The sequence below is a fragment of the Lytechinus variegatus genome, chromosome 17, assembly GCF_018143015.1.
Source record: "Lytechinus variegatus isolate NC3 chromosome 17, Lvar_3.0, whole genome shotgun sequence".
NCBI classification, from domain to species: Eukaryota; Metazoa; Echinodermata; class Echinoidea; order Temnopleuroida; family Toxopneustidae; genus Lytechinus; species Lytechinus variegatus.
In genome coordinates, this window is record NC_054756.1 from 22,160,476 (window position 1) to 22,187,687 (window position 27,212).

The 27,212-nt window shown below is 37.1% G+C and overlaps 1 protein-coding gene across 1 annotated transcript; it reads left to right on the plus strand.

Moving 5' to 3' along the window:
• The first annotated feature begins 631 nt into the window (after nucleotides 1–631).
• On the plus strand, nucleotides 632–27,212 carry LOC121431080 (R-spondin-2-like). Its single transcript, XM_041628559.1, has 5 exons — nucleotides 632–2,478; nucleotides 22,749–22,919; nucleotides 24,630–24,779; nucleotides 25,492–25,677; nucleotides 26,771–27,212. Exons 1-5 carry the CDS (start codon nucleotides 2,397–2,399, stop codon nucleotides 27,007–27,009), a joined length of 828 nt encoding a protein of 275 aa, XP_041484493.1. The 5' UTR covers nucleotides 632–2,396; the 3' UTR covers nucleotides 27,010–27,212.

Consider the following 27,212-nt stretch of genomic DNA (forward strand, 5'->3'; position numbering starts at 1 on the left):
GCGAAATGGGCGGGAAAGGGCCGATGAGGGACAACGTTTTCCGCCCTTACATTAAGATGTCTCTTGTCAGTCATTGTAAAGTGTAATTTACCCTTTCCCAATGCACCCATTCATGTTTCAGAGTATAGTCTTGTCTTGCCTTGTCTTTTGTGGTTCTGCTCGCTTGCTTATTTCAGCGACTGAAAATGTCGACAATTGAACCTGTTACTTCAGGAAATGGTTTTATATCCATGCGGTATCATCACAAGTATACAACGCTTACTTAATAGTATTTATTGAATACGAATATCATTCTCAAGCAAATTATGAAAATTAATTAAAAGACTAAAATAAATTGAAGCCTGAAGAAACTTTGGCTAAGGTTATATTTTGGTGCAAACTATCTCCCTCTCAACGTGTGCCGAGAGAAAGGTTTCTTACAAACAGAAAAGAAAGAAAAAAAAACGTGTAAACCTACTTTATTCAGACTCGTTTTGTCAACCTACAAGAAAGGGATTACACTGGCCGTCGATGTAACTTATTCTCTAAACAACTTTTCACAACGCTGATCAATGATCCAATTGGACGTTCCGACTGCGCGTGCGCACTGAAACTTGCTCACTCCACTTTGGGAGCACTTTGCCAAGTCTGTGCAGACGACGTTTATAAAGTTCTTGGTCGTGGTTTGCCGCTCAGCGGAAGGAAGGATGGCATTCTTGTACTTCTCATCAGGTGCCCAAAAGTATTTGCTAGGTTGATGTTTATTGGAGAGGGCTTCTTCGTTTCATTTTATACAGTGATCATCATCGCTGTCAGAGCTCCTTCTGTCATTGAAGAGATACTAGTTTGAGGGGCATCGAGGAAAGTGACGTTCAAGACCAACCGGAGCTGGGCAACTTCTCTGGCTTGCAACACTCTCGTCTCTACAAACTGGCATTTATCTTTCGGACATACTCAGAGAATTCATCAATGATTTGTCTAACAAGTATATTCCATTGTTACGTTATGACGGGATCATTTAGGACATCTTTTGTCAATTAATGAATGACATTGTATCTGCCGTCGCCTAACGTTTGCTTTAAGCTAAAATCAAAGATATAGGGCCTACAATTTTGCTTCGTATTGCTCGTGGATCGATACGATTTATTTATTTTCTGAACAGATTTGTTCTGAATAAGAACAATATCGCGTTTGCTTTCAATTTAAAGGGAAGTGGTATTGTCTGAGTCTGCACGTGACTTTTAATCAGTCTGATCTTCAGCCTGATCAAGAGACACCAACTTTTTATTTAAAAAAATTATCTCACTGTAAATAACTCTACTTAAGCTGAGAGGACATTTCGTTCAGTACCAACTCCCCTCCATCGACTAGTTAAAACAGAAGATGAGAATAAACAGACACCTAACATACGACATTTAAAGACATCGGAACCACTTAGTATTAAACCGCTATCACGATTCGATCTCGAATATTAACGTCACTGCATTCTCTGGAATCACTCGACGCGTAATCCATCGCCCCCTTTTCGGGTATCGATGAATTCGTCTGCCCACGGCTGTGTTAAAAAGTAAAGAAAGTCGAGATGCTATAAAATGAGGTAAAACGGCGATAAAAACAACAAGAATGGGAAGTATGTTTAATGTGTCGCCTCAATGACATTAACTGCAACAATGGATGGCCTGTCTGTTAGGAAGAACGATAAACCCGGAATCTGGTTAAAACGACCAGAAGTAAAGCATACCACTGGCATGCATGGTATTGGTCGGTAACACGAGTCCGCTGTCGATATTTAGATTTGGTTACATAGACTGAAACATTTAGTTTATGGTCAAGTTAATCGAGCGCAAATAAGAGTAATGATCCTTAAGTTTGTAACTTTGCGAGCAATCTCTTCTTGTTTCCTTCTCCCACCAAGACGATTCCATCTGGACATTATTTTGAAAGGCGAAGAACCCGACAAACTACACTAATTATTGAAAGGTATCACCAAAGACTTGTTGATATCGTCTTAAAAAGAAAGCTTGTTAAGTCTCATGCCTTAATTGTTCTCTTGGCGTTGTGCAAGAGTGCTTTTAATATGGAAGCAACGCGAAAATGTGAATTTCCCCATTCTATGTAAGTCGGCGAAGGCACGGGAAATAAGAAAGCTGGCAAGTGTTTCCATTAATTCTTGTTTACATCAACTGCGTTTAACTTAGTAAAAAAAGGGGGAACATCAACAAGCATTTTTCTTGACCATTCGTCAAGAAGTGCAACTCTTGTTTGGATCGCTTATTTACCACCAAAGGATTTTAAGGAAGGGGGCATCGTTTTTGTTGGATCAAGTGAAGTATCGAAAAGATTGATAGTCAATCAAATACAGTTGTTTGACAACAATCGAGAAGGATTAACTTTGATAGGAAAATAATACCGGGAAGATGGATCCAGAAGGATTTTTATTCACTGTCGCCTTCCTTTGCGGACTTTTCTCAACGTTGGAAGGAAGGCATCGAGGGAAAGGTGAGAATAAAACTTTTTTTTAACACTGTCTTTATCACCATCAGCAATTCATTTGTCTCATCCGAGATACCATTGTTGTATTATTTTTTGAGCGAGTCAGTTTCCTGTTAATTTGTAATGATTGATTAACTGGATGATATGGTCCAATATGCGAGACAATCAAATTTACCTTTTTTTCCTTTCGCCTTTTTTCTGCTTCCAGTATCTGCCTGTCTGATTTTCATGTTGGTTCTTTTACTTCCCACTTCATCGTAATAATAATAACAATATATGGGGTTTGTAATGCGCCAAATCTACTCTGCAGAATACTCAAGGCACAAAGCGTGGATTGCAAATGACTAGTTAAAGTATTTGAATTATGAATAAATTATTCCATCAAACGTCTATTATTAGTTATAAATTATACCATCAACGAAATTATTATACTTTGAAAAAAATAACCATATTTGGAAAAATCGTTTACTTATTCATCATGTCGACTTAGATGATTTTCTACGACGTAGTCTTTGGCAAAAATTAAGAACAACATTAAAATTGATAAATGAAGATATTTGACAACTTACGTTCATGACGTTCTAGTGGCAAAGCGTATTAAGACGTTTAGATCAACTATTATTGGACTAGTTCTGTGTTGTTAAATTCAGTGAGGTCTAAATAATGTATAGACCAATAAAATAATAATATTACAGAGAACATATCCTTTATTGTCAGATGTTGTATATTCGTAAATATAGGAATCAACATGAAGAGCACCTGTTGACGCAATCACTCCTCTCAATGTGGAAATGGGATCATTGACACCCCTATAACAGTATAAGGAAGGGGTGCAACGTGTGGTAGACGTTAGCCAATTATCTATACTAATTGAGTAGTGATTACCGGTATAATTGGGGAGGAATGTTCCAATGTCGATATTATTTCCCGTTCACCTGGGTGGGACCTAAACTTTCTCCAAAGAAATAAGGAAGATGTGACATGGTTTGGCTATTTCCCGCTCTTCTCCTTTTTCACCCCCCCCCCCTCCCTCTCTCTCCCCCTTCCTCTTCCTCTCTGGGTGCATCTCTCTAGTATAATTAGATTGGACATAAAACAATACTCATCATGAAAACAAGGAAGGGGTAACATATGCAAAAAAAAGTTGTAAAACAAGATTAGAAATACGCTGATATTCCCGTAGTCTAACGATAAACGTGTACGACCGGCCCAAACATCTGATTCAAGTTTTTGCTACATGAGTTGTACAGGAATCGGGCAATAACCTGAATAGATATGTACAAGAAAATACAGAATATCATTCCTTTCCATCGCATATCCCCGAAGGAATCCAGTAACCAAAACGTATGATAAACATCATAAATATGGCTGCGCTGTTACGATTTTCAATTTCTTAGTCATCAAAAAAATAATAGTTTGCCAGTTTTGCCACACCCATACAGCCATGGGTTGTTACCGGTGGGACCGGTGGGGAAGGGTACAAGAAATTCAATTTTCTTCCCCATCCGTGGAATGGTTTTACATCACCGCGGGCATGATGGTCCAGTGTTAGGACGCCTTCAAAAGGAACGAGGGTTGTGGGTTCGAATCACCACTTAGTTAATCTAGACGTGTAGTAAACATGGTAAAAGAACTTTCTGATTTCTTGCTTGGGGAACAAGAGGACACACCAATTTAAGTTCAAGTTCAAGATTTATTTTCCATTTCCATTATCAACATTTTAAGCAAATACAAATCAATCATACATTATAAATATAAACAAATACAAATGAAATATGATAACAGAATCTGATATGGAAATGAGAGGATCCACTAAAACGCATTGCTGGTAGAGCGTGGATCCCCTAGGAAAGTTCAAAAGTTCAATTTACCTGGGTAGGCCTGAATACTATGGGGTTTTTTCCCCTATGAAAACAAAGGGTAGTACATAATGATATGAATATACAAATTTGATAAAATGTACAACTTTTGACGACTGAACGATCAACAAACGATTTATCATTTCCTTCTTCTAAGGTTGTTCGTTTTCTATATGAATCAAACCACTTTCTTTTTTTAAGTAAGCCATAAAGGCATGACTCAGATAGGCTCAAATTTTCCCTTTCATTCCAGAAAAAAACCGCGTCTTATTTGTATTTTTACTTTTTGTTTTTTGAGATGAACCCTCACTCTTTGCAAAAAAAAATCAATAACAACAAAACTATGGTGTTCCTCGAAGACCACAACATGACATGATTATAGTGATGCGTAAATCGAATCTCTTTAAATTGGACATGTAACTCTCAAAGATGTTGTAATAATATCCTCCCCCCCCCAAAAAAAAGGGACCCTGCTATTATTATAATGACGATTACTTTTACATACGCTCCTAATGTTAAAGCATTACAACAGTTCGCTCTGTTCTTGATCATTGTCCTACATTTCAAAATTGAATTTAAATTGTTTAAAACAATTGCCAGAAGAAGAAAGAAGACGACGATGACGAAAAGAAAAAGGAGAAAGAGAAGAAGAAGGAGAAGAAGAAGGAAAAGGGGGAGGAGAAGGAGTAGAATACCCCAAAAAATAAGGAGAAGAACAACAACAAGAACAATAAGAAATCAAGAAATAGGAAAAAAGCAAGAATAACCATAGGAAGAAACTTAAAATTGTGACGAAGAATTGCCCCAGTGCTGGTACGGATGACAGTGTAGATGATGACAATTACTTTTATTTCTGTTGCTTATTAATGTCGAAACATGGCAATATAGTTCGCTCTGTTATTGATAATTGTCCTAAATTTCAAAATTGAATTCAAATTGTGTAAAACAATTGCCATATCCTCACTTTCATGGATTTGAAGAGAAAACACCCTGAATTACTCATAACCCGATAGTATCAAATGACATACCGTGATATGTCTAGCATTACTCTCAAAATGAGGGATCGTTTGAAAAGTGGAATAATAGTGAGTAATACATGTAAATAGGTCAAAATATTAGATGTTGCACGAACAAGTTGTCAATAAATAACCATCCATCATAAAGTTTCACCATTCCTTCTACAAACCTGGCAAATGTGCTCCAGTTTACAAAAAGATGTCGCGTTTATGATTTGTAGGGCGCAAACGAGGTGTGTGTGGGGGTGGGGTGGTTGATAGGGCTCATTGATACGAGGGGAATGGGACGTTTCTCCCTAACTATAATGAAAATGGAGGCATTTAATGCCGTGAATGGAAATCGCCCCCCCCCCCTCCCACCCCCTTCCATTGCAACCATATCGATGCTACGGTAGAAGGTCAACGGTTGTCAAACACAAGAATGCATTTTATTAGCCAATTAGATGGTATCATAAAACAATTTTCATGACTATAATCACCTGATTATACGCCCTCATTACTTCGATGGTACCTTGACCTAAAACGTTGCGTTAAACCGATTAACGCTAGCGGTCTTTGATAAAAGGCTAATTTGGATAATAAAGCATATATCTCAAACGACTAAATGATTATAATGTAATATCGTTATTATGTACACACCAACTTTAACTTGCCATTAACCCCTTTACAACGCGTTTCACTTTTGAAAGAGTACATGACTTATCTAAAATTTAAAATTAAAAAAAAGTTTTGAGCTTCTTTCCGTATTATTTTCATCAAACACTTTTTATATATATATATTCTATTTTCCAAAGGGAATCGCTATTTTACAGAAGATCTGGAAGAGTTAGCATGTTGCTTCACTTTCAATTCGATTGACCCTCCTTTTCCCCTCTGGGTATAGTGAAGGGTAATATGTCATGTTTGTGGAGGAAAAAGTTGAAGGGAAAATCGTGAAATGAAGATATTTGAAACGATGAATAATGAGATGATTCATCAAAATTCCCGTTTTTTCGGGCGATGCTTAAACAATTCCTCACTTTAATGAAGCTAATCAAAATCGACAACTTAACGTTTAAAAAAAATATATATATATATATTTTATAGAATGTATTAAATATGTGAATCGCGAAATCGCGACCCAATGGATGAATATAAATGATGCATACAACTAATTGGCTCATTACCTATTTCAACTTCCTGACGCATAATGGTTGAGCGGTTTTTTTTTTGTTCATGTTTGATATTTTAATAAAGAAGTAAAAAAAAAATACCACGACAAAAAAAGTCCTCACTTAATCATGGACGGCAAATCTCCATGAAATATGTATTTATTTTAATGTCTCTCAAAGGGGAGGGGGCACGGACTGGGTGTACCCCCCCCCCCCGATCCGCCAGTGGCCACACTTGTCCCCAACGTTGAGAAATATCTTTAGGTCAATGTAAAATAAAGCATATCGAAACATTAAAGCAATCTTTATTGCGATATAGATTTGTGGTGCTCTAGTCTAACTCGGAGGGTGACTCAGTAAAAAAGTTGTGTTTACACTTTGAGCTTACTGCGATGATGCGGGCCATTCGCCTTGTTTACTATGTTATATTACTTCAACAATGTCAAAATGAGGTCGCGTGTAACCACTTTAAAAAGTCGAAAGTAAAGTCTGTAAACCAATGAATCCAATTTAAAGGCATTAACTAGTTACATCCTATTAGAAAATGTCTTTCAAGTGTTGATTGAATCAATGGAAAGTAAGTAAAAAAAATGCCAAAAAGATCAGAAAGATAATAAGGATAGGATTTCAGTTTTTAGAAGCGTACACAAAGACGCTCAACACTTGAGTTAGTTTTGTTGTTTTTTATCATAACGCAATGGAAGTAATTAACCAAGTTTTATGATACCAATTTAATTATTTTATCATGAAAAAGTTCGACATTTTGTTTAACAGCTGCGTGACGTGACGGTATTTTATTCACAACTCTAAGAAGAATAATATGAAAATTATTGACTTTCAAAATGTGTTATTTTATTATCTGTAACCCTTAACTTGGATGATATATTCTGTTCGCGTTACAAAATGCACCTTTAACACTGATTGGATAGTAGTTACTACATGTAGGTCAGGGGTCTCTTTTGTGCAATTATTAGCCATTTTCAAAATTTAATAATTTTGGCAATTTTCTGATTTGACTATAATACAGCCATTTCTTACCAGAATGTACTTTTAATAATATCGGTCACCCCCATCTGACTCTAAATCTAGTCATCCTCGACCTGTTATGTGTATACATTGTACACAGCAAAAACTGTGGTGTTAAGCGGTGTACATAGAGGACCACACCAGTTATCTTACACCGGTGTTAAATTGGTGGTGTTAGTTTTACACCTATAGGTGTTATAACAACACCTATGGTTGTTACATTTACACTCTTTGGTGTTATATTCAATCTCTAGGGTGTTATTTTAACACCTCAGGGTGTGGTCCTCCATTAACACCAATTGCTGTCAGTTTTAACACCACAGTTTTTACAGTGTATACAAAACTTACTAAATGTAATCGACCCAAACTGAAGCCCTTTAACTCTTTCAATACTGGGCCACATGATGACATCACAAGTGCAGTATCAATTTTGCGGTGCACTCGATAAAATAAACGTTAATGTGACGTCACGTTTGTATTAGGTATTAGCATCTGGATGTCGACAAATTTACTTGGGTGGGACACTCCGTGCATTTCTGATGACGTTTACAAAAGTAGTTGTGACGTAACAGGAAGTGTTTTGATTTTCTAATTTGTCTAGAAGACTGTAGATATCTCAATGAAAGCTTAGAGATTAAAATCTAGACATACAAAACCATATTCGTATTTCCGTCTCCGTCATCTGGGATTTAAATGACATTTTAGTTGTATTTAACACTTTGTTTATGAATAAAATGTATTTTGGCATGTCTAAGTTTGCATCTAGTGGAGCATTGTGGCCCAGTGGATTAGTCTTCGGACTTTGAAACAGAGGGTCGTGGGTTCGAATCCCAGCCATGGCGTAATTTCCTTCAGCAAGAAACTGATCCACGATGTGCTGCACTCGACCCAGGTGAGGTAAATGGGTACCGGTAGGAAGTAATTCCTTACATTCCTTAAGAAGCTGTGTGCGCTATGAACGCCTAGCTTAGCCGGTAATATAGGAGCGCCTTGAGCACCTAACAAGGTGGAAATGTGCGCAATATAAATATCCTATATTATTATCATTATTATTGTTTCCCCACAAAATAAAGTCAACGTGAATGATAATTGATAAATGCATTTCAAGTGTACTTTGCATTCAACGTAAGCAATAAAAAAGGTTATACCTTATACCATGAAATAATGGATACAAAGCCATATGAAACATATTGTGATGTAACATTGTTTCAATTTTTTTGTTTCAAAATAATATTATTTTTTCAGAGTGCGACAACCTTCATGTTTTAGTCGACATGATTGAATGAACATTTACGATTATTTGATATGATCATTGATCTACTACTTTTATGTTGATAGATTTTAGAGCTGTCTTCTTAGGATTGTTTTTTTTCTCTCTTTCAAATAAAATAAAACGATTGGAAATAAAAGGAAGCTGTAAGTATGCTAAAAGTTAGGCCACAATGCATGCCTGGAAAATATTTGTTGATGCCTAATAAATTTTTCACATCATTTATTTGAAAAAAGGTTAATTATTTTGATTGTAATCCTTTATGTTTGGATTTGAAGTCAATAAAAATAAACTTGAAACTTCATTTCCCTTTGGAGGGGTGGTATATGTATTCTTTTTTTTTCTTTTCAAAATATAATTTTTACTCATTTTCTTTTTCATGTTTTTGGTGTGGACCGTCCGTTTATCATGCATCTTGATTCGTCACACATGTTTCTTTTATTGTGCGCTCTTCAACTGTTCAACGAATTAAAAATCTGAAAAAGAAGTCCTCAGATTTCATTGCAAAACTTGACCTTAGCTTAAACACCGCTATGAAATTTAACCCATGATGCATATTTGAAAAATATGCTTGAAAAATTTGATGGTACAGATATGTTCAATATAAATTTGCACTATTGCCCGCCCTGTCAAACTTTATTATAGCGTAGTCTGCATATTTCAGACATGACTTTGATTGGGACTGTAGGTTGAGCTGATTTCCGTAATTAATTTGCCTCCATCGTGTTCAATTGATGGCCATCCTTGAGTAATTAATCGCAAGTAGGACCTAAATCGGAACTAAGGATCGTATACGAAGAACTATTGAAGGCAAAATGTATATAGAACAAAATTGTTCAATCTCAATGATGCGGTATGACTGAGATGTAGACTAGTTCAAGTGTATACTATAATCGTGGTAATTATGAAGCCGACACCCTCATGACTATACACAAAGCACGGAACCCGAACAAGAATGACGTTGCACAAATAAAATATCATTTACTCAAGTTTAACACGTATAAGTTTGTTTTTTTAAGTTGAACTTTTTCTTCATTTTTAGAAGATAAGGATTAGGGATGCAAGGCCAAACAATTCTTAGTAGATTCCCTCTTTTCCACACACATTTGAATATACTTTGTGCAAACTTATGTTAGAATAGAATTACGCTTTTGTACAATGATTATCACTTGATCTGTACTTGATTTTATATATCGTGTTTGCTTTGTTTTTTATGTATATTTGTTATAGAAATGAATCTTGAAACTTGAATCCACTCATGTTCGGCTGATAAGAGTAGGTGAATAAATTGGAAAATCATTTTTTATCATTATTTTTATTATATTAATTTTTATTGTTATTGTCATCATTATTTTCATTATTGTTATTAGTGTTATTATTATTATCATCATCATTTTTAAAGTATTTTTATTCATTATGACTAATACATCTGAACATGAAAATATCCACCCCCTCTTCTTGGCGACAAAAGTCACAATTCAGAAGATAATTGTTTGTTTGAATGTAGGCCTATATATTTATATTGATGATTGGATTTTTGTTCTTTTCTTTTTTTAAGACGTCATTCCTTGATCTGACTATTGCTGGAGATTGTACATCGCTTCGCAAAGCACGAAAACACATTGCGTATTTCATTTTAGAAAGGCAAATGAATATCAACCTTTCTTTTAGTAAAACATTGAAAAGGATGGTCCGGACTGAGAGTGTCTATAACTAAATAAATAGAGTAGAATTCACTGAGCAAAATGCCGAAAATTTCATCAAAATCGGATAACAAACATGACAAATAACAAAGTTATTTTAATTTTAAAGTTTAGCAATAGTTTGTGAAAACAGTCGTCATAAATATTCATTAGGTGGGTTGATTATGTCATATCCCACTTGTTCTTTTGTATTTTCTTATATGAAACTAGGTTTATTCAAAATATGATTTTATGTAATAACTTAAGAAAACGGAAAGGTGGGATGTGACATCGTCAGCCCACCTAATGAATATTCATGACGACTGTTTTCACAACCTATTGCTAAACTTTAAACTTCAATAACTTTATTATTTGTGATCCGATTTTGATGATATTTTCGGCATTTTGCTTAGTGAATTCTTCTCTATGTATTACGATATAAATATTTTCAGCCCGGACCATCCCTTTAAGACAACCTGACTGCATGGCTTGCGTCGCCGTGCCGAAGAAAACAAAAAAAAAATCCTGAGGTAGACATCATAAATGCCTACAGAATGACGTTTATGATCTTCCATTATAAACATGATAAGGGTTCAACGGATGTATCAATATCCTTGCCCCCTCCGGATAGCTGGGCGGGGCAGCTCTTAAGGAACCCCCTGTATTGAAATGAGATGTTCCCCAGCGCAAAGAATACATTGTGATTGCTCATATTTTCATTTCATTATAAAGTTGCCTTGTATTGTTCGGGAGCTGGGGGATGGGGCGTCTTTCCTTAACAAAATGAATTTCATGTTTGGTTATCAGACCAAATGCAGACATGGAAAATGTGTTATGACGTGAGTATCGGGATGAAAGGGCAAGGAAATTGGTGACCTCTTGTTTTTTTTATTATCAGATTGATTCCCTAATTATTATTAATACTATTAATAATATTAATAATAATAATGATAATAATATAGGATTCGTATAGCGCACGTATCCACCCTTTGATTTCGACTGTACATGTGATAAATTGACAGACACGTTTTATCCAATCGTGACTTTGTTCGTACAGGAGTATGAACTAAGCTACAGTAGTCTACCGATTCCGGTGCTAACAGCTTTTTGAGGAATTACTTCCTGCCGGTACCCATTTATATTACCTTAATTGAGTGCAGCACAATGTGAGTTAATTTCTTGCTGAAGGAAAACACGCCATGGCTTGGAATCGAACCCACGTTCCTCAGTTTAAAAGACGGGAGTCTTAACCACTAGACCACGACGCCCCCACACTAGTTACTCCGTATCCTGTACAGGATCAATTGACGGTCATGTTTTATCCAATCATTGAATTTGCTAATACCGGAGGTTTGTGAAAAGGGATCACTAACGTGGGGGCGGGGAGGGGGGGGGCGGCTTTTCTTGTCGATTCGTTTGGCAGACGTATCGTTGAAGCCAAATTTAATTTTAGTCAAATTGCTTTGCTTTGAATCGATGTCAAATCATGAGCGATACAGATGAATAATATCCATAGAGAATCATGTTTTAAAGAAAGACGGCTAGGATTACAACAAAGGGGAATTGACAGAAAGATTGTGAGCCATTTGCTGGGAAATACTTTAATTTTGAAACAATCGTAGAATGGGTTTGTTCGTTTATTTGTCATTAATAATGAACATGATTTGAACCACAACCATGGTTACCCCTGAATGTGAGGACTGATTTAGCTTCAAGCACACCCCCCCCCTCCCCCTCCACCCCCGATGCTTCCTGATAATGTCCAAATTACCCTGATAAATATCCGCACGCAAGTTGCAAATTCAGCTCGAATTAATGTATATTTTCTTATCATGAAATTACGTTTTTCTGAGTATCAGCCTATTCGGTCTATCGTGCAAATACAAAACAATGGATAACTTTGAAACGACGTACTTTGCAGACAGAACGTAAGAGATTTGTTTTAAAAGATGCATTTTTCACGCTTTAAACATGTTAAACTTCCCAGCGAGAGCGTCTTGTGTGGCAAATGTGGGAGTAAAATATTTCAAGCTCACCATGCCATCACCATCCCCTGTACATGTGTATGTCATCCATGGTTAAAGGGGAAGTTCACCCTGACAAAAAGTTTATTGTAAAAATAGCAGAAAAAATAATAAAAAATATTGCCGAAGGTTTGAGAAAAATTCATCAAATAATTAAAAAGTTATTAGAATTTCAATTATATGATTTGTGACGTCATATGCGAGCAGCATTCCTACATAGCGAATGGTAAAAAATCAATGAAATGTCATTTTCTCAGAAAATTGAAAATGGTTTTCACTGTACCTTTTGAATTTCAATAGACCAATCATTTCACACCCGATCATGAATAAAAAACAAAATTAAGTCATCAGGAACCATACAAAATTTGAAATTCATGCATTTTATATTACATAACACATGGGGCAGCTGCTCGTTTATGACGTCACAAATCCAAAACTTTGAACTCTAATATCTTTCTTACTCTTTAACGGATTTTCCTCAAACCTTCACCAATATTTTTTACTATTTTTTCTACTATTTTTACAACAAAGTTTTCTTCAGGGTGAACTTCCCCTTTAAATAATCACACGGTACATTTTGGTTAGAGTTTGGACTTGCGCCACTGTCAGGCACGATATACAACGTTTACCAAGTAGAGATCAGAATGTTTGGGGACGGTAAAGTGTCGCCGAATTTGAAGTACAGTCCCGGGGGGCCACTTCCATCCACGAGTGGATACCATGCGCGACCATGGGGTCTCGAAAAGCACCCTTAACACGTAATTTCTATATTCAGAAAATGCACCCCTTAACAAGTATTGGCGTGTGAATTAAACCCTACCCTTAACAAGTATTGGAAACAAAACGAAACTCTTGGCAAATATTCCCTGAAATGAACCCCTAAACAAGTAAAGAAATGTTTTATTGTTACGGGTCCTTCGGTCATCGGCTTTACTTTATTTGGTTTAGTACGACCCCACCTTCTACACCCCGCGCAAATCGGACCCTAAACACGAAGTGTTTGGGGCAAAAAGGACATCCTTTATATTAACATTTTAATTTTGTTTTATCATCCCCGCAAATTCGACCCTAAACAAGTAATTTTCCTAGCGAAATAGATTTTTGTGCTTTTGACACCCTTATCACGTTACGTACGTAACGTGCCGTATCGTGAAAAAGACATCCTTTTTACGTGTTTTTTTGGTCGCGCATGGTATCCACTCGTCAATGTAAGTGCCCCCCGGGAGAACAGTTAAATACCACCTGCATGACCTGGGTCCCGTTTTACAATGGACTTGCAACTACCATGGAAACCTTGATTCTGATTGGCTACTGGGCCATATTACCATGGTAGGTGCCATCATGGCAAAGTTACAATAGTTACAAATCCTTTGTGAAACAGCGGGCCCAAGGTCCATTACGTCCATCACCCAACTAACTGGTGCAACCGACAAACACGTGTGTTCATTTGTTTGTTGTTTCCAAACTGTGATAGTTTTATTAAACTTTTCATATGGTCGAAAAAATGTAACTGTTGTCGACGCCAGCCCCCTATATTCCAGAATATATGGTTGTTTTATACAACTACTAAATTTTCCCATGTTAGAACTAAAAAAAAAACAATCACCAGTCATTAACATTCCTGATATGAGCATGGACATAATAGGTCCATGATATGAATATCCCGCCCTGTAGATACAGGCGACAGTCGTGGCATTGCAAATCGCAAAGGGGGAAGCGCGTAACATCATTTGTTTTATATTTCCTGCATGAATTATGCTGGGGCAATAAAACCCTTCCAACAAAATGAAGTCGGCGACTGCTTCAGGATTTCATGTGTACATAATGCAGCGAAGGGATATAGTAATGGCGAGGGTCATACTTTGAGGACATAAATTGAACCAATCCTAACTGAAACACAGGTACTAGGGGAAATCAAACCAACCATTCTTTTGCCACCGTGTGTTCCCAGAGGCGTAGCCAGATAGCCACCCCTCATACTTTGAGAGAACCATGATGTATTTTTTTCTCCTTTTTCTCTAACACGGTATTCACGGATCTACGTCATGGTATTTAAGTGCACATCTGTGGTATATATCTCAGAAAAGGGCCCCACTTGCTAGCGGGAGGGGGCTCTAAAAGGGCAAAAGTGAGGACCAACCCTATTCTCATTCAGGCTACTTACATTGTAACACATTTAAGAACCTTGGGTCGCCCTATGGATTCCTCATAGGGATGTAGTTACTTGTTTTTGTGAAGGGGACAAGGGGTGGCGAATCCCCGTAGAGAGCTCCTCTGCAGGACTCTTACGATTCAGACTACATGTACAAAAGGCTACTTGATCTCAGTGAGCGTCAGTTTCCCAATACGTGTCATCCTCCTCCTCTCTGCGGACAATCCTAAGCCAACTCCTAGATCAGGCAGGCTCCCGGAAGTGCGGTGGTGATGGGATGTCATTGAGAACGCGCTTAAGAGCAAGGGTGTACTTCCGGTGTGTTGAGTGATCCGTTCTGACGGCCGAGCAAAGACTTAACCCTCTCAGCTTCAATGGCCCGAGATTCAATCGATGCGTTTTGTGTCCTACATGTTCGTTGCAAACGCTTTGCCAATTGGTACTGGCAGCAGTGTATTTGATGTCGCCATGTTCAATAATAATATAATAATAATACAAGTAATAATAACAGTATGCAACATTTATATATCACTTAATACATATGTTTCTAAGGGCTGCATACTATTACCCCGGCCTTAGCATGGTTACTCGAGCATTCAAGGAATTCCTTCCTACCGGGTACCCATTTACTAACCTGGGTAGAGAGTGGCAAATGCATATGAACGCCTTGCCACCGGACGCGAGTGTTACGGTGGGAATGGAACCAGGACCTTGAGGTTCAAAGTCTGGAGACATGTTCAACATCCATTCATATATAATTCTATGACAAAATATTTTATTTGAGGCCACTGAGCCATCTCACTTGTCTTCCATGCTAAATATTCATGAAACATAATCCTGCGTTGCGTTTCATGAGTCTGACTTTTTTTGTATGATTATACTGGATTCTCATAAGGTGTAATCCCTACGCATGGTATGATCCGTTTGTTCCTCGGGAAGGCCTAAATTAAAAACCACCCTCCTGCCATCTGATCATGTACTAATTTGCCCAGGTTCTACGGTTATATAGTATTATCTAGCATATGCATTGGCTTCGTATTGAATCAGCATTAAATAAAACTTATTTTAAAAAGCTATCATTCATTTTCAGCATTAGATTCATTCGAAATAAATAATATTATTAAGCATCCACACGATCCGATTGTTGCCTTTGTATTCAATTTCCTCCTAACTTTTCAATTTGTTTGTTCCATATCAAAATTTGTAAGTATATAGCGGGCACCATACTGGTGACAAACATGTACATCGATACGTTGCCGTTTTACCACAGACCAGGGATGTGACAGGGGGACTGAATGATTCACAATTACGTCATCTGCATCAATGATCCAACAGACGAACCCTTGTCATCACCTGCTCGACTTGAGACCTATAATCATATTTGATATCTTCTCAAACGGTTCTTAAATCTGAATCGCCGCCCGATAATCCAATCAATTTTCGGGTTTCTCGTCATTTGTCGGTATTTTCTTTCTCGCAATCAAGTAATACCGGGGGACCTGCTGCTGTCCATTCATATACCAGTCATGGCGGCTAAGGTGCCTTCGTGCTATTATTTGTCTTAGGGAGTTTTTCATGAAACAAAGTGTGCGATTTGGTTTTAAGCTAACAAAATCTCTTCATCGTCTTTGTTCAGAGCAAATTTATTAGTGAAAATCGCTGACATTAAACTTCATAAAAATGATCCCCCAAACGTAACTTTCAAAATCGTGGCCGGATCATGTCCCACCATAAAAGCTAAAGATGAGGATTTTAATATCGGTCATGTTGATGTATGATTTTCAATCGAAATAAAATGAAATGATTTTCCTGCAATCATTTGAGGTTTTATAATGTCAATATTATAGGAAAGGTCTAAAAGGCCTATTCATTGTGTGTAAGCAAAAAGAAAATCAATGAACGCCCCGGTTCCTTCAAGCGAAGCATAAACTATCAGAGTAGATGTTAGCTTGAACAGGTGATATGATGGGCAACGATCTTGGACGTGGCATGTCCGTCCCCTTGCATTCTCCAAATGAACTCAAAAGATCGCAAAACAGGTGCATGCGACCAGCCCCCTCCTCTCCTTCTCTCTCGAGCAGACGAGACGGGTAAACAGCTGGTCCACGGCTGCCAAGTCATGCACACTATGTCAACGTGTAATCGGAACTTCCGTAACATTTTCTGTCACGTGATCGGATTCGACCAATGATTCTGCAATATTGGCAAAAGTCACAGTTTGGGCAGCAATGCTAATGAATTGGCCTCATGTTTGTAGATGTTACTTTAGAACAGTGGGTTATTTTTCCAAAACATTTATAAATTCTTTGACATTAAATCGATTTATAAATTCTTTGTAAAGAAAATAATATACCTTTCAAAATCATCGAGGTTTCATATCTCGAGAGTATGGCTGAGGAAATATAGAGTTTCTACAAAATAATAGGTCGCTACAACCCGGTAACCAATTCGTTTTCTGAAAATTTGACCGTCAATTGAGAGCCTTAGCAGCTGACCACGGCACCCCCACTATGCTAACGTTACCTAATATCGCTATGCGATGATAGCATTAATAATAATTATAATAATTAAAGTGGTTATGACCATGATGACGATATTTAAAGATAATGCACTCTGAAAACTGAGAATGTAAAAGACCAATGCCATGCGCATATAGTGGCATGTTGCATAAAATGCTCCAATCAAACGCAACTCCAACAAATAAAAACGCGTTTAGGGGTTTTGCACTCGCTATACTTAGTTTCGTTTGCTGGAGGGGCTGCAACGGATAGTTATTACCAGGGGCCGCGGAACGGTTTTCAAAGTGGGGGGGGGGGCTGAGCCAAAAGTGGGGGGGGGGCTGAACATGCTAAAACTCACAATTGTATGGTCATTTTTGCGTTTTTGTACACAGTTTTGGCAAAAAGTGGGGGGCTGAAGCCCCCCCCCCCGCCCCCCCCCCCGGTTTCGCGGCCCCTGATTACAATCCTAAATCTAACCCTTTTCCCTCTGAGATAATTAACACACCGGCAACCGTCACAGGACTGTGTCGTGTCACCCAACCGGTCCCCAGGCCATTTTGTCCAAATTATGCTGCATTATTCGCACTAAAGGCCGGGTAGGCAGTCGGAAACCTTTCAAAAGAAGTAACTTTTGACGAAGGCCCTTTGCTCGCAATAAAAACAAGAATAGCATCCTTTACGAGATACCCGGCAAAGAGGATCAAAGTAAATAGGGGTTCGTTAGCTTCCAGAAAATATCACCGTGAAACACGTTGGACTACAAAGGAATTAAGCAAACAAGCAGTATTTAGGTCCTCGAGAACCCTAATGAATGGGAACCCGCAAAAGGAGAATTACAGAAATGGCGACAAGTAAACAAGTAAATAAGCACACTTTCTTGAAGATTTGTCTGACTGATTTTCCAATAAGTGTCAAAGGAAATACCCGCTTATGAATGTCTAAAGAGTGCAGCGGGTAGGGTTAAAATACGGACATCGTATGAAAAGAACTTTGTCTGTGTACTCCAAAGCATTTTCCGCAAATAATAATACCATAGGAGTGCACAATTAAGGGCTTGATTCGATTTTTTTTTTATTTTTAAGAGGGTACATGTAACTGAATGAATGAGGACGTTTTACAGACGGAAACAAAAATATAGAGATTTTGGGACCATCTTCCCTGTCACGGAACATCATCTGCCTCTGTTGTAAACAACCCCAGTTAATTCTATCCTCCAGTCTGAGTGCATGGTTCTAATTATAATACTCATTCTATCGTTATTGTTATGATTATTATCATTATTGATATTACTATTATCATTATTATTATCATTATCATCATATAGTAGTAGTATTGATATTATTATCATTATTATTATCATTATCATCATATAGTAGTAGTATTGATATTATTATCATTATTATTATTATGCATCATCATCATCATCATTGCCATTAGTAGTAGTAATAGTGGTAGTATTAGTAGTAGTAGGATCTTTATCATTATATTGTTATCATTATTATTAATGAAAATACCGGAAGGACGTTGGATTACGATGGACCCTACTAAATAGGGTCTGTGTCCGAATCCATATCAAAAACACCGTTCGATTTCCATATGCGATACAGAATTACGTTAGCAGTTTGTTTATGTATCGACAATAACGAGTCCCATAGACATAATAGAAAGTTATTACAAAAATGTGTAGTACCACAGGAGTCTTTACTTGGACCTTTAATATCTTATTTGCATTACTGCATATTACATTTGCTCTTATTTCACTTCCCCTGTTGCAAGAGACTCCCAAGTCATTACTGCCATTTGTTTCATACTTGGTGGACAAACCTCTGAATAAATGTAATTTCATGTGATAAAATACAAAATGATACGTAACAATATGCATAAAATCATTTCACCGAAACGTTGCCAAACCGTTCAAATTGTCATAACCTTGTTAACTTTTGTCCGATTTCATTGATATTTTCAGGGTTTTGTTTGTCTGATTTTAATTTATCTGTACAAATTATACTATTTTCATCCTTGAGTATACTTGTAACATGTTTAATGTCGATTTTTCATTCTTGATAATAATTGTATAGGGAATTTTTCTGGAATATTTAAAAAAAGAAGTACGCATTACCGGGCAGTTCTACCCTTTTTAGTGATATTTCACAATGCTGTCTACCTAATTCTCTCGCTTTGAGTATAAAATGTTCAGAGGTCCTTTGTTTCTTTTACAGTTTAGCTTGTTAGTAATAATTATAATAGTAATAAAAATAACAGTTATAATAATAATAACACTAATAGTAACATTTATATAGCGCTTATTACACAACAAAAACTGCGGTGGTAACCGGTGTACAAAGAGTACCATACCACTTTTTTACACCTGTGTTAAATTGAAAGCGTTAGTTTAACACCTTTAGGTTTTATTACAACACCTTTGGTTGTTACAGTTGACACCAACTGGTCTAAGTTTTAACACCACATTTTTTACAGTGTACACGTTGACAAGTTTTGCATTGCAATTTATATTACCATGGTCATCGGATCATTGCATGCCCGCAAATAATGTAATGCCTTTCTCCATTCCCTTGGAGTATTCCAACACGAATTCCAAGACTCAGTTGCTAGGCATCTTGCATAGGCTTTCGCGTCCTACCGGAAAACCATTTATGATTAAACAACTGGAAAGAGAGTGGCAAATCGTGGATTCACGCCTTGCCAAAGGACGCAAGGCCGCGGTGAGATTCGAACACACAACCCTCAGATTGCAAGGCGAGAGTCAGAACCGCTTCACCACGACGCTTTCACAAACCCTGGAGTGATAATGAGCATTCATTTGAACAAATAAAAACGTTAAAAATGATATATGTATGTTATACAGAATTGAGATTATTGTCATTAATTCATTATTCAAATACATATATGGTAATAAGGTTCGTAACCCGTGTAAACCGATGGAAATATCGAAATGCAGGCTTTTCCCTATAATCCCTACAGACCAATCCTTCTCTGCTAAATAAAAAAATACAAGAGAACATTCATCATTAAATGTTCCTCTTAAAGTGGAAACTCTCGAACCTTTTGAAACTGGACAAGAAAACCTATTCAAGTGATATTTTGCAACCCTGTAATTTTCTTATTAAGCACATAATGAGACAGGAAGATGAGCTATTATCGTTCGCACAATGGTTGGGCCGGATTATTGGAGATGATACCCTGACGGATCAAAACCGCGTTTTGTCCCAATCCTGCTATCCAACAGTTACATACTTCTCAAGATGCACACAATGAATCATTATGTCTTTAGGAAAATATACGGATTGGGGAAAATAATGATCAATTTTCTCGACAAAGGCGCATTTATCGAATAGAGCGTCGTCAAATCAGAGATCCCCAAACGCGATAGTCTGCGGACGAGCTTGGGGAATACTACTCTTTCATGCCGTTTTATTCATCTTTCTTAGTTTGACGTTTGGAATCTCCCCGGGATCGTAAAGCGTTTAAGGTGTCGTTATAGAAAAAATGTATTGGGCGCCTTTTGTTGAGGTTTAATCTGCAATCTCATTAATGATGAAAGGGCGAAAGGAAATGGAAGAAGGCTTATAATGTAACAGATATGGGAAGAGTTTTCTTGTATTGGGATACGTTAAAACCATGCAAAACCGTGATAAATAAAACAGTTATTTTTCAAAGGTTGAGGACCGATTGTCCGATACGGTACCAAGGCATTTTGCTTGTGCGGCAATTGCTCCGGGATTAATTTCGTCTAAGATGCAGGTTACGGTTGCATTATGGTTTTATATCAACTTTATATGGTTAGGATGAGGGGATGGTATAGTGTTAAATCCAGGGTGGAAGTCGGTCATTCGATTAATGTGTGGAATTTAGAAAGGAACAATTTTGTCGCCGGAGTAAGTGTCATGGAACCTTCCGATGCAGTGTATGTAAATAAGAAAAACATGCACGCTGTCCCATAAAAGTCCATGACTATTTAAATCTTACGTAGTTTCTATGTGTTTTAAAGTTTTTATAATTATCAATATTCTTTTCCATCTATAATGTTCAACGAACAAACATGGACGTTCCCTTTTTGCTTTGACCAAAAGCCTTTAGAAATTACAGATTGACGTGATAACATTGATTTTTTTTATGTATGTGGTCGTTTTGCTTTCTATTTTTTCTCTTTTATTATTTAAATGACTACGGTAGATATAACACGGCCCTTAATCGTGTCAAAGTTCTTCTGGAACTTGTCTAAAGCGAAATTACCATGCATATTTTGATCCTCGCGCAGAATTGATGGTATCTTGTTTGGCTGAGCTTTTCTGAAGCAAATCATCAACGCATGTAGGGGTTATTACGTTCTTTCAAACTTTATCGTGATTTTATGTTCTTCTTAAGCCCATTTAACGCTTTCCCTGCTTTTGTGTTGTAAATCTGTTTATGGGTAGACTGTACCTAAACGCGATTGTCGCGGTATTTTCCCACTAATGTGCAACATTCCTTTACATTGATGAATTATTTTAACGATCCTCAGTCTTTTGAGTACATCAATTTTATTTCAGCCAAATGGACTGAATTAGGCCTGCTCCCCGATGAAAGACGACGCTCATTGTGACTCACAGCCCCTCGTTATTTCTTGCCAATGCCCCTCCCCCCGCTCTTTCACTTTCTCCCTCACCCCCTCACCCCCCCCCCCCCCCCTTCTCTCTCTCTCTGTCGGTCAGGTCTGTCAAACGGTTTTATGTCGGTAAGAGAAAACATACAGGCTGGTGAGGGTAGTTCCAGTCCGTCCAAGTAGACTTCTTACGCATCGTTTATATGACTTCTTTTTACTATATCTTATCCACGAACTCGCTTTCATCTATTGTTGTCCAACTAACAAACGAGCATATTCACATTGGGTTTTACTAAAATAATATATTTGAATTTCAGGTTGACATGATACCAAGAAGGATTAGCGTGGTTATCGGGCATGTAGGGTACATTCATGATACCTACATGAAATTAGGCCTAATTCCCAGTTGGCACCCACTTGGTCTTATTTGCACTTCGGTTAATATCCAGATGTACGGAGCCATTTAAATGCAATCGACTTGACGACTTTATCTTGCCATGTCGACATAATTACCTTGACATGTCGAGATACGTCACATCGCCAAGTCGACCAAGTCGATACGTTATCTAATCAAGTCGACTAGAAAAAGTTATACGTCGACATGGCAAGATATGAAGTGTCAAAGGCTCGGCGAGAGTCCAAATATCTCGCCAAGTTGACATATATATTTGAATAAGTCGACTTGGCAAGATAAAATATCTCGCCATGTTTACATATAACCCTTTGATAAGTCAACTTGGCAAGATAACGTATCTCGCCGTGTCGACATATAACCTTTTCAAGTCGACTTGATTAGATAACGTATCTCGCCATGTCGATATATAACTTCTTGTAAGTCGACTAGGCGAGATATCGTATCTCGCCATGTCGACATGATAAGCTTATTATGTCGACATGGCAAGATATAGTATCTCACCAAGTAGTCAAGTCGATGGCACTTTAAAGGTTCCGTACAGATGTAAATATAGTTATCTCATTCTCTTTTCTTACAGGGTGTCCGCTTGGTTGCAGTACCTGCTCCGTCTACAATGGGTGCATCACATGCAAGCCAAGGTATTTGTTTCTCTTGCACCGCAGTGGGATGAAGCAGGTGGGACTGTGTACCCATGCCTGCCCCGTCGGGTTCTACCCCAACAGTGCTGGAGAGTACCACCGCTGCTCGAGTAAGGGTCCGGATCTATTCATTGATTTCTTTTTATGTATAATTTGGGTGGGAAGTTTCCAAATTCTAGTAAAATAAATAGGGGGAAACAGGAAAGCCAATTTTTGTGTGAGGGTGCCTTTAGATTTATTTATTTATTTATTTATCTATGTATTTGTTTATTTATTTATTCATTCATTCATTTATTTGTTAATTTGTTTATTTATTCATTTATTTATTTGTTATTTATTCATTTATTCATTTATCTCCATCCTCTGACGTCTCTCCTTTAAACTTTTGAAAATTTATCCAAATGGAGACTGGAAAAGGGATAGTTAACGGATAGTATCAAATCATCTTTATTATTATTGAAGTAATTTGTTTTTCTTTCTTGTGCGGGAGCTTGCTTATTGAGGGACATGACAAAAAGGGAGAAACTGTATCTGGACTTGTTTCTTGTATCTCGTATGTTTCTTATTTGTGGGGGAGGGGAGTTTACATTGTTCACTTTTCTCTTAACACCGTTATATGCGTTTGAGGTATTGTTTAATGAGCGTATGCTACAAGTCAAACCGCTCACTCCTCTGCGTGTGTGTGTGTGTATGAGCTTTGTCATTTACGTCTGGGACCGACTTTTAACGTCACCATCCGAAAGACGTGACCAGGGCTCGAACCTCTGCATCAATTTGTAACTTCCCCACAGCTTGGATTACATGCAGGCGCACGCCACAGCGCCCAGTTGTCTGCAAAACACGAACAGTATAAATTCGTAGATGGCGCTGTTGCAGTATTCATTATTTTACAATCAAGTTCGGTAAAATAGGAAACATAGGTTTTATTCTTGTAATGGTTTTTTTCGTTTCATGCTACATATTTTGCCTGTTTATATTGATCTCATTTTATCATTATTTTTTTTTACATGTGATTGGTTGATCTAGACATTTATTTAGATATTTAAAGGGGAAGTTCACCCTGACAAAAAGTTTATTGTAAAAATAGCAGAAAAATTAATGGAAAATATTGCCGAAGGTTTGAGAAAAATTCATCAAATAATTAAAAAGTTATTAGAATTTCAATTATTTGATTTGTGACGTCATATGCGAGCAGCATTCCTACATAGCGAATGGTAAAAAATCAATGAAATGTCATTTTCTCAGAAAATTGAAAATGGTTTTCACTGTAACTTTTGTATATCAATAGACAAATCGTTTCACACCCGATCATGAAATGAAAACAAAATTAAGTCATCAGGAACCATACAAAATTTGAAATTTATGCATTTTATATTACATAACACATGGGACAGCTGCTCGTTTATGACGTCACAAATCCAAAACTTTGAACTCTAATAACTTTCTTACTCTTTAACGGATTTTCCTCAAACCTTCACCAATATTTTTTTACTATTTTTTCTGCTATTTTTACAAGAAAGTTTTCTTCAGGGTGAACTTCCCCTTTAATCCTTTACCTCTGCCTCTGTGTATAAGCGTGTGTTCATTATTTTTTTATCAATGAATCAATCAATCAATTCATTTATTTATTTTTCTATTAATTTATCATTAAATATACTCATTTGTTATATTTTCTATTTACATACTTATTTATTTCTTTTTAATTCATATATTGAGTTATTTTTTCATAAGAATCGTTTTATATGATTATTTCTTCACACGGTCAGTCGTACGTATTATTCATTATCAATATTTTCTGTTAATATTCCCTATATCTCCAGGATGTCGAATAGAAAACTGTGATACGTGCTTCAGTCGGACCTTTTGTTCCCGCTGCGAGCCCCCGTATGTAGGCCTATACGGAAAGTGTGTCCTCCAGTGCCCAGATAACATGTATGCTAATGAGATGACGTCACAGTGCGAGGTCAAAGGTAAGATCGATGATTTTCTTTTTATTTCAATACATGTATTGAAAATGTATGATGGGCTTAAGCTTGTGTTTGGGGGGTTAAACGGAAAGACTAGTATTGTTTTTTAGATATCAAAACTATAAATATCTCATTTCAAATAAACATTTTCCTCCATTTTACAAATTTCGTCATTTTTATTAACAAGAATTCACATGAAATCCATAAAATTTCCATAAAGAATATAAATATATACAACTTATGTGTACAGAGGAAAGCGTAGTAGAAGCACATGCTTGTGGCGGGATACGACTGTAAGCATATAAATATATACAATACACAAAATACAATACAAAGATACAAAGATCTTTGTCAGCTAAAATGATTTTGAGTTCATAATCCGATCTTGAAATATTTACTGTATTTTAATTGGGCCGGGCTCTCTAATAAATTAAGCAATCAAATAAATATATGAATGAATGAAAAAAAGAATGAATAAATGAATGAATGGATAGATAGATAGATAGATGGATAGATAGATAGATGAAAATGCATTAAAAATATCTAGATATATAGATAAAATTTATGAATATATGAATTAATGAATAACTAACTTAATAAATGAACAAACAATTAATCAAAAAATAAATAAAAAATGAATTAGTTCTACCATAATGGTCTGTATGCCTAAATCAGTTGATTATAATTCGAGTCAATCTTTTTTTTCTTTCCAAAGTCGACTGTGCTGTGTCACCCTGGTCGCCATGGAGTCCGTGTATCAAGAAAGGCCAAACCTGTGGCTTTAAATGGGGGGAGCATCGTCGGTATCGAGAGATCATCGCCCGACCCACCCCGGGGGCCACACCCTGTCCCGAGCTGGTGCAGACAGAGAAGTGTCGCACGCAACAACGTTACTGCCCAGGTAAATCATATCATAAAATAGACAAAGATGTTGGTCTTTGTTCTGGCAACGAAAAAGAAAGGAAGAAGAACACTGAAGAAGAAAAAATGTAGGGGGAAGGGGGTGAGGATAATGAGAAGAATGAGAAGAGGGAAAGAAGATTTAAGCACAATGTAAAGTTGTATTGGATCAAAGTGACTCTCGTTGAATTTATATGATTGTGTCTTCTTTCTACTCTCAACCCCCCCCCCCCCTCTGCTTTTGATTCTCTCCTACCCTTCACATGTATGTTTGTTCTTGGTTTGTCTTGGTGCAAGACGCAATTCATTTTTGTTTTTATTCACTGAGTTAATTTGTTCTCCGCTTTTGTTAATTGATCAAATCTTATATTTCTAAGGGAGCTATCTTGACAACTACTTTATGGATTTTACAGCCATTTCAATACTTTTGCTATAAAAATATGCATGTACATACTATTGAATTAATTCATTTCATCTTGAATTGCATGTTTTTATCCAATGTGTTGTAAAATGCTTTTGATATTGGAATTGAATAAAGCTGAACTTAACTGAAGGAGAATGAGGAGAAGAATTATAAAAAGGGAAGTGAGGAGAAAAAAAATGAAAAACGGGGAGAAGATCGAGAAGAAGAGTGATAAGAAACGGAGCAAGGTAAGTGAGGAGATGATAAGAAAAGGGAGAAGGAAGACAGAAGATTGAAACAAAAGGGGAGAAGAGCGAGATGAAGAATGATGAGGAACGGAGGAAGGAAAGTGAGAATAAATGGTAATAAAAGAGGACATGAAAGAGAGAAGAATGAGAAGAAGGGGGAGAAGGATAATGACGAGAAGAATGACAACAAAGAGATAAAAGAGAAAGTGAAGAATGGGGCGACGACTGGTGTACGAGTTGGGGGAGGGGCAAACAAGGAAATACGAAAGAAAATGCAGCATAAGTAGAAAGAGAGGATATTAAGTAGGAAATGAAGAAAACAAATATGGAAAAAAAGATGTCGATTATGATTTCGACGACGGTATTTGCGAATCTCTTACTCTCGGACTCATTGTCATATTATGCATATATTTTATTTTCTCATTCTTCTTCCTGTTCCTCAGGCCACTTGCCGAAGAAGCCGAAGGATAAGGACAAGCGCAAAAGACAAAAGGATAAAGAAATCATCGACAGCCAGGAGGTTACACCAAGGAAGAGGGACGGTAACAAGAAAGAAAGAACTAATCGGAAGAATAAAAAGAGGGAAAGGCAAAAGTCGCCCTCTAGGGACGAAAAGCGGGAAAGGCAGAGGAAAGATGATCAGCTGATAGAATTTCCCTTGTCGACGAGGAGGACGATATGAAATAAGCGAAAGGCTTGAAATGGATTGAAGCGGGATCTGTAGACATGATGGATAATGCAGAATTCAAGGCTGGATTCAAAATGAAGAACAACTATCGGCTCGTCCCGTGAGGATTCGATGCATATTCGGCATTAATCGCACCGTCTTATTATGTGAACAATCATTATTATAATTATCATCATTCCGTTCATATTCCATTTGTA